Here is a 9,384-nt window from a genome sequence, read left to right as displayed (position 1 = left end):
AGAATATAAAACATGCAATACCTTTGACGAGCTTTGACTAATGAATCACTATGGCATGGACTAACATCTAGTTGTTAAAGGACTAATGAATCACTATGGTATGTAGTAACATCTAGTTGTTAAAGGACTAATGAATCACTATGGTATGTAGTAACATCTAGTTGTTAAAGGACTAATGAATCACTATGGTATGTAGTAACATCTAGTTGTTAAAGGACTAAATGAATCACTATGGTATGTAGTAACATCTAGTTGTTAAAGGACTAATGAATCACTATGGTATGGACTAACATCTAGTTGTTAAAGGACTAATGAATCACTATGGTATGTAGTAACATCTAGTTGTTAAAGGACTAATGAATCACTATGGTATGGACTAACATCTAGTTGATAAAGGACTCATTAATAACTATGTTATGGTGAAGCAGTGTGTAATAGATTGATAATTGACATGATGACAAATACGACATTTTGTTGAGATTTTTTTATTGTAAAAAGTTTCCTTTGTTTAATTCTTCTATTGTAAAATGTATTTAGACGTCTTGTTTTCGACCCAAATCAATAAACATAGTAAACAGCATCATCTTAGTTAATTTATTCATTTACTAGACCTACTAATGACCAATAATAACTTGTGTTTGGGTTGACAAATCACTTATATTATTAGGCCCAAAAAATATGAATGAGAATTAGAAATAAAGCACAGAACAGAATGAACAAGGAATGAAGAGGAAGTTACACACATACACACAACTGTCTGGTCCTCAAGGGTGAATCTCAAATGGCTTCCTATTCGCCCTTGTAGTGCACTGAATAGAGAATAGGGTGCCATTTGTCTCACATCCCAATAGTCTCCTTCTTATTGGTGGATAGAGCCTTGACACATTCTAACACCTACGGCCTTCTTATTGGTGGATAGAGACTTGAAACATCCTGTCACCAGCTGTGGGCCACAGACAGAGAACAGAAAAGTACAGGATTTAGACACATCAGACCAACTACTGCTCAGTCAGTTAGAAAGGTAATCATGCAGTAAGTCAATACTGTAAGTAAAAGTAAGTTTGAATCATAGATATTACAATAAGAGGTCAGACAGACTGAATTAGTTCATTCATTGATTGATTGGCGTAATCATTGATATTCGGTACAGTTAGTTAAGATGGCCGACTACGTCAACAAACAGGTGATTGAATTCAACAAAGTTTCTGAAGAAAACCGGAACAGAGCAACGAGGAGCGTGAAGACTGAGAACCATCGCTCAGGTAAGAACTAAGTATTCTAAGTACCTTAGTGTCTCACACAGGAGCTGAGGCACCCAAGCAGGTCTGCACGTACAAACTGAACGCATTCACACACTATAAAAACACTTGTACATTTGTATTGTTCTGTCTTCTGGGTGGTTCAGTTAGAATGGAGCAGGGTGTTCAAAACCTGCTGGGGTCACGTACACTAAAATGTATCAATTAAATGTATTTTTTTACTTCAGGTATTGGAACTATTTAAATAAGATTAATTGAAAATAAAAATAAATTATCAACAACACATTGGACACCCTGCCTGAAAAGCTGGAGAAATGTAATCACTCTCAAAATCATAGAGAGAGCTACAGTATGTCTGCAATGAGTGACCATTCATGATCAAAATGATAGTTTGAACCATGAGGCTACATACACAGTGTTCGTTTACATTTCCATAGTTTATAATTCCATGGAAAAACAAGTTTATATTTGTGTTCTGATGGGGTTAGACAGTTCAACTAAGATCATGAGGTATTTCTGTTACATTTTTCAAGAATCAATTTGGTAAATATCATTCATTTAAATTAATGTTTAAAAAATGTATATAAAAATCGCAGATTGACCTTTTAAATCATGCTACGTCTATATTGTGTAACTTTAGTCATTTCTTCATACAGTAGCTTCCTGTTTGTCTGATGTGAGATGACCACACTCTTGAGCAAACTGCTGCTGGAAAACCAATGACACGTTGGAAATGTTTGGTTCTCAGAATTAGTAAGGGATCTGTGGGATGATGTGTGTTCTGTTTAAATCTGAATCATTACTGATGATGGTGTTTGTGTGCGTGTGCGTGTGCGTGTGCGTGTGCGTGTGCGTGTGCGTGTGTGTGTGTGTCTGTTGCCGTGTGTGTGTTCCTCTGCAGATGAAAGAACAAGACTCTACAGGCTGGCTGCTGTGTGTTTTGGAGTGCTGTGTGTTCTACAAGTCACTCTCAACATCTCCCTGAGGCTGGCTTTCTGTGAGTGAGGCTATCCTCTTTTATAATGCACTACATTTGAACAGGGCCGTTAGGACAGATATGAATGTCATTGTCACACCATCTTTCTGTTCTCACAAAACAAGGATCACAATTCAGACTTACAGACATTACATAGCTTATGGGACCCGTAGTTTGACAGTATTGTTGAAACACAAACTAAAAGAATGACAACACCACAACAAATTATGTCCCAAATGGTGTCCAATGTTCTTTGACCAGGGCACATAGGGCACTAAGGAAGGAATAGGTTGTCATTTGGGACCCAATTCCCTGTCTTTCAGTCCACTCCAACAGGGAGAGAGAGCAGTTAAACGGCTGTTACAACACCACTGGCCTGGCGCAGGTTGGAGACCAGCCAGATTCCAGTAGTATCATGGATCTGTGTACAGAGAGAGACCAGTGCCGGATGAACAGAAACCAGCTAGAGAGGGAGAGAGACAAAGAGAAAATGGACAAAAAACAGTTACTGGAGCGTTACACTGCCCTGGCTACAGAACGGGACAGGTTGAGAAACAGGGTCAGTCTTCTGACCAATGAGAAGGTGGTGCTCTCTAGCTGTGGTAAGTTGTCAAGTCAGTCACTAGGGCTGCGTCCCATTCTCTACCCTTCCTTCTCCTGAAGTGTATACTTGTTCAGTCATGAATTTAAATGCATTGGACTGGTGCAAGCATATTCATTTAAATCGATGTGGAAGTGTACACTTCAGGAGAAGGGTTTAGCATTGGAATTTAACCCTGTGTGCACCCTCATTATGGATTTACAAATAGTTAATGACAATGTTAGAATTTGTTGTTTAATACTTGTTACATACAGTATACTATACAGTATTTCTCTGACAGAGCTAAACATTTATCAGAAAATCTGGAAAACCTGACTTGAAGGAAATCTGTCCCAATAATCTCTCCTTTCTCCAGATGTGTGCACTTGTTCACTTCCCTTCATGGATTTAAAATAAATGACTGGTGTAAGGTTCTTATTTTTCAGACTAAATAACCCACGGATACTAGAGAAGCTTCAACCAAGTTTAATTCTTCCCAAAGGTTCTGTACAGCTGTATTCAGACAACCCAACATTTGTTCCATCCAGATATTTATATCTCACGTAAGACACTCCCTCTCTCCAATCCTTACGTTTTATGGTCCAACGGGAAGAGAGTAAAGAGGGTAACAGGATGCCAAACCTTTATTACTCCCTTATGAGAATCTGTCCTCAACCTCCTCCATCTGTCTCCCCCGTATCAACATGTTGCTCTCCTCTTCTCCATCCAACACATTCCACAACTATCTGTCTTTCTACAGAGACCCAGTCTCTTTTATTATACTATGTGTCTGATCTATCATGTCTTTAATATATCGATGTTCAAAATGTTGAATCCAACACTGGTATATGGGAATTCTCTCTAGCACCCATGTCTACACCAATGCTTTTAGATTTGTGTGATGTAGTGAACGAGTGCACACTTCAAGAGAAAGAAGAGATTTTTGGAACGCAACCCAGATCTGAATATTTGAAAACCAATAGTGCGGACAATACGTGTGTTGTCTCTAGGTACTGAAAGAGTGGTGGAAGGGAGTGGCATGGCAGTCCAAACGATGAGGACTGTGTTAAAGTGTCCTAAAGGATGGAGGATGGTGGGATCCAGCTGTTACTTCCTGTCTACTGAGAGGAAAACCTGGGAGGAGAGCAAACTGGATTGTCTGGCGAGAGGAGCAGACCTGGTGATCATAAACAGCAGACAGGAACAGGTGAGAGAGGAGGGGGGGAGAGATTTGATGTGGATCTCTTTTATTCTTCATTTGGACTAATCTTCCAAGAGTCCTTAAACATGAAATTACCATTTATATTACGATAACATTTTCACTTATAACACGTTATTACAAACAGACATAATACACTAACACATTGACCAGATAAATACTCTAACAGTCTAAAAAGATAGATTGATTCCTCATCTACCATAGTCCAGCACAACCTCCCTATGTATTATATTTAAATGGTTTAAAGTATTGTTTAAATGTATATATTGTAAGGTTTCTGGTTTGCTCAGTTAGAGAGAGAGAGAGAGAGAGAGAGAGAGAGAGAGAGAGAGAGAGAGAGAGAGAGAGAGAGAGAGAGAGAGAGAGAGAGAGAGAGAGAGATTGAGAGAGAGATTGAGAGAGAGATTGTGAGAGAGAGTGTGTGTGTGTCATGATGTTTAGAATAACTTAATTCAATCCTAACAGAAGTTGTTGTACCAGCTGGATGGTCTCCTGGTCTGGATTGGTCTGACTGACTCCGTTAATGAGGGGACCTGGAAATGGGTGGACGGCACACCACTGACCACATCGTAAGAGAAATTACTACTTTTATAATACGGCTCTAACATCTGGATAGCATTTAGGATGATGTTTCTACCACAGTATCTGACAGTGTCTGACATTTTCACTTATGTGTCCTGTTCTCAGTGGTGATTTTAGCATGTAAATCTTGGTGGGGAAAACCCAACAATTATTTTGGGATGAATGCCAGCAAAGCTGGCATGGGACATTATTACAGTATTCTCCCTGTACACCAAGTCGGAACCGGGGGCATATAATCAAATAAGCATTTAAGCAGACAATGAAAGCTCTTACAATATTCAATGATGACATTTCTCTAAAACAAGCTATAGGCTACATGTGCATCACCAAGTCAGAACAGTAGGCTAAATTATGAGGGGGAAAGGGACCAAAGTATTAGGATGAGACACATGGACTAGTAACAGCTTACTACACAACACCCACGTAGTATTACTTTCTTAGCTTCAGTCCACATATCTCCTTGACATATTACATCATTTATGCAGCACCATATAAGACCTTTTTCACACCCTCTCCACCGAATAGCAGGCAGCGGTCGCAAAATAGGGATTGCTTTGCAACGCTTGCAGATAGCCACTGTTTCCTTACAAACCACTCCTTGTTGAATTTGCGATTTCTGAATTGCTGTGTAATGTTTATGTCCAATGGCCGATGATCACCGATACATTTTATCTATAATTTCTCTTCATATGACAAGGATTTAAAAGGAATTGCCAGTAGATTGTCGACGTGATTCATGATGATGACTGCTCGTCTAGCTTGCTAGATAAGATGTTTAAAGTATGATGTCCAATCAAAGCTACGGTAGATATAACGTGATTTGTCATTTATCTGTGGCCAATGACCTTGAGCTTTCTTGGATGGGCACTTTAATGTAAATCTACGGCAGCACCCAAGGGGGCTTGAACTGCCTAGCTTTCTCTGTAGATTCTGCTGTGACGTAGTGTCCCCATGAGTGACAGAACACTGAGCCAATCACGGCACAATTAAAGAACTCTACCAACCCCTACACCCGGTATATTCCGCTGGCTGCCCCTCTACCACAGAAAGTCCTGAGCTATGCTGAAACACCTGTATACCTGGAACATGGAAGTTCTCTCTAGTGCGCATCCCTACACCAACCCAATTATTTTAGATTTGTGGGAAGTTGTGGAAGAGCTCACACTTCAGGAGAAAGGAGAGATTATTGGAACGCAACCCAGATCTGAATATTTGAAAAAACCAATATAGCAGACACTGTAACTGTGTTCAAATACCCATACTAACATACTGTATACTACATACTTAATGAGTATATACTATATACTAGTAGTTAATTTTAGTATACTGTAAACAAACAAAGTATCGTTTCAGTTGAGCGTACTAGACAGAGCGTCGTCTGTCTATCGGAAGTTGAGGCTGTTGCTATGCAACCTCTTGCGAGCTTATTAAGCATAACTAATGAGTAGCTAAACTTTTTACGATTTTTGGTGTGTTCGTAAATTACATTTGGAATGGCAGCGTGCGCTCTGGGCATTCGTAATTCCAGAACGCTTCGCTCTTGGGAGAGTTCAAAGTGCACGCTGGACGCTCTGGCCAAGGACTGGGGTTGATCCGAGCGTTCAACGGCAGTCAAGCACCCAAGCTAACTGGCTAACGTTGGCTAGCTATGAGAAACACCTCACTTTGACCGTTTTACTCGCCCTAGCAGAACTGGTTAGGCTGTTTTCATGTTATCCAGAGTGTTGGTGACTGATCGCAACAATTTAATTACGCTTTTTTGCCAACGTTTACTGACAACCGGCCATATTCAAAGGGTGTTGAGCGTTTTTACGTAAATTCATCAGTTATTCTGCGCGAGAGTGCTCTAAAATCAGAGTAGATAGTTAGAATTAACCATGTCCATTGAAACGCACAGCTATTATACCACTTAGATAAGAATGATGTAAATAATCAAGTCAATAAACGTTGGGTAGTCAGATAGTGAATATACTAACTGGCACGTTCGATGTACTAGTAGCAAACTAACGTTATGTAGATAGCTAACATACCGGTACATACTGCTGTATTGCTATGCGATATGTAAGGACAGCGTAGCAAATAAATTGTCAGCCAACATAACGTGTAACGTAACTTATTTGAAAAGTCATTACTTTATTACATTGCTCAACATTTTCTTAACATTTTTCATAATTACTTAAAGTAATGAATTAGTATCTGCTCTCTTCGGACTCTGGCTAAATATTTTCTGCCATTTTTTTCTTATCTGAAAACGTGAAGCCACGACCATTTTCTAAAGAATTGCATTATGGGCCCTAAAAGTAGAGAAACAGCTTGTATACTACGTATTTTGGCGAATTTAGTACGACTTCCGGGAACTTTTGGCATACTAACTCTATCCATTGTTTTTTTTTGTGGAAAAGTTTTATTTGCACAATTCCTTTAAAAACAGCTCATACATTTATTCCATCATTTATACACATAAAAACGGCAACAAAGCATAAAACACAGCATTTGAAATTTACATTTAAATTCGTTAAAACCAATGACAACAACTATGAATAAAAGTACTTTCTTTGTAAAAACATCAAATCTGTAAAGCCATTTAAAATGTGTACGAATGATTTAACAAAGATAAAACATTTTTAAGACGTTAGAAACATGTTAAAAAGTCACTTTGTTAAAAGGCTGTCTTCAATCGCTTGTACAGGAGCGGGGTGAGTCCTTATCAAGCTCGCCTCATCCTGCTCTCCTGAATAGACCATCGTCCCGTCCTTCGGGGCCCAGAGGAGATCCCTCCCTAGGCGCGTCGCCCTAGGCGCCGCAGCGCTGTCAGGCCGTGGCCGCCGGGACCTAGGGTGTTGTGGGGACCCTTCGCGTGGGGTCGAGGCCCCCTTCCTTCCATACCAACCCAGGGCTTCCGTGGCTACCATGGCCACTGCCTGGAGGGTGGTCTCTACGCTTTTTGCTACCAGCAGGTTACGGGAGGACCACAGTGCTTCCTTCAGACACGTGAGGGTGGGCCAGAACTTGGTGAAGGCCTTCGGTGGAATGGGCCTTCGGCCCACCCCATACAGCACGAGCTGAGCTGTTAGGTCCTCCCCTGCTGGCAGACACGAGGTGATCAGGGGGCCTGCTTCCTTCCACAGGTCCCTGGCGGCTCTGCACTCCCAGAGCATGTGCCTCACCGACTCTTCTTGGCCGCAGCCCGGTCGGGGGCACGCGGATGTCCTCGCCATGCCCCGTGAGTGCATAACGGCCCTGACCGGGAGGATCTCGTGGGCGACCATCCAGGACAGGTCCCGATGCCGATTCAGGAGAGCAGGATGGGCCACGTTGCGCCAGACCATTGTGGGCTCGCCTATAGCGAGCCCGCGCACTGGACATACTGGTTCCCGCTCCTGCACAAGAGAGAGAAGAGAGCGGTGTTTAGTTAAAACCGTGACTGTTTCTTTTTCCAGTTTAAAATGTCTTAAAAACTTCTGGAGCTGGAAGTAGTGGGTGGGGAGCAGGAAAGAGACTGGGGCTCGCAGGTCGACTGGGATCAGCCTCAGTGTCCTGAGGTAAGATCCCAGCCAGAACCGTGCGAGTGCCTGTGTCTTGTTATTGACCAGGGAGGTGGCAAGAGTCAGATGTAACGCTGTATAGCGGCTGCCCAGGAACAAGTAGAGGTCAGGCAAGCCTTTCCCCCCCTTGGACCTGGGCCTCTTGACCACCTCCCTCCTCAGCCTCTCCCACTTGCTTCCCCACAGAAAGTAGAAGAGCATCCGCTCCAGGGCTAGAATACTCCTTCGGGGGGGGATAAAAACAGAACTGATTAATAAAAGCACAGGTAAAATCACAACTTTAATGATTAAAACCTTGCCCTCAAAAGTCAGCTGTCGTAGTCCCCAAAACCCAGTCTCTGTCTTACTGTCCCCAGGATCCATACTATGACCAATAATGGTGCTGTTAGTATGAGTAGTCGAACACAGTTTGTGTGTGTTGTTTCTAGGTACTGGAAGCGTGGTAAGCCGGACCATGGTGGTACCAACAACAAGGATTGTGTCGAGGTCTACCATCGGGACAACGTTTTGGCCAACTGGAACGATGCACCATGCAACCACATGCTGCATTGGATCTGTGAGAAATTACAGAAATAGCTACATATAGGTCAAATCCACATCTTGTTTAAATGTGTTTATTTTATTGTTGCACATTAACATTTTCCCTAAGATTGTGTAATTAACTGAGCACATGCATTTTGTGACGGCCCTGAATTTTTCTGAACCGTCTCAGTGCAGCTCCTTCCAATAGGGCGCTTTCCCTTTAATTCCCAATTAAATAGCCAGCATCAGCTGCACGAAAGTGGGGTTGTGATGGAGACGTGCATGAGGATGTGTTCAACCCTCAGTTCCGAAGCTTCTCTATTCCGTGTGTTTTGTAGCCTAAGAGAGTTTACCCAGGATCGGATCCACTCTTTGCGTCCCTGGACTACACCTCTCCGTTCTTCGTGGCCTTTCTCCGCTGGAGATCTATTGGCGGATTGGATTGTCTGACTGACCGACTGACTACCACCTTTTTGTATACGGTATTTCATTTGTTTGGATGTGATGTATACTGTGATTTGTGTAGTTAGTGGTAGTTGAGGACTTAATTAAGAGTTGATCCGCTTTAAGGTTCTGTGGTAAAGTAATTGTTATATTGATTGTATGTTTAATACTGGGTTTACGCTACACGGAACGAACGGACAAACATCGCGTGACAAAAGTCACTTGAGTTCACTGAACTCCTTTACCGGGCAGGACTC

At 41.9% G+C, this 9,384-nt stretch overlaps 1 protein-coding gene across 1 annotated transcript; it reads left to right on the top strand.

The window, feature by feature from the left end:
• The first annotated feature begins 957 nt into the window (after positions 1 to 957).
• On the top strand, positions 958 to 8,737 carry LOC124021564 (killer cell lectin-like receptor 7). The gene is made up of 7 exons (XM_046336703.1): positions 958 to 1,262; positions 2,161 to 2,256; positions 2,559 to 2,837; positions 3,826 to 4,022; positions 4,500 to 4,603; positions 7,745 to 8,020; positions 8,590 to 8,737. Exons 1-7 carry the CDS (start codon positions 1,160 to 1,162, stop codon positions 8,735 to 8,737), a joined length of 1,203 nt encoding a protein of 400 aa, XP_046192659.1. The 5' UTR covers positions 958 to 1,159.
• The last annotated feature ends 647 nt before the right edge of the window (positions 8,738 to 9,384 follow it).

The sequence above is a fragment of the Oncorhynchus gorbuscha genome, unplaced genomic scaffold, assembly GCF_021184085.1.
Source record: "Oncorhynchus gorbuscha isolate QuinsamMale2020 ecotype Even-year unplaced genomic scaffold, OgorEven_v1.0 Un_scaffold_1130, whole genome shotgun sequence".
Taxonomy (NCBI): domain Eukaryota; kingdom Metazoa; phylum Chordata; class Actinopteri; order Salmoniformes; family Salmonidae; genus Oncorhynchus; species Oncorhynchus gorbuscha.
Note: the sequence above shows the minus strand (reverse complement) of the source record. Positions and strands in the feature narration are given on the sequence as shown.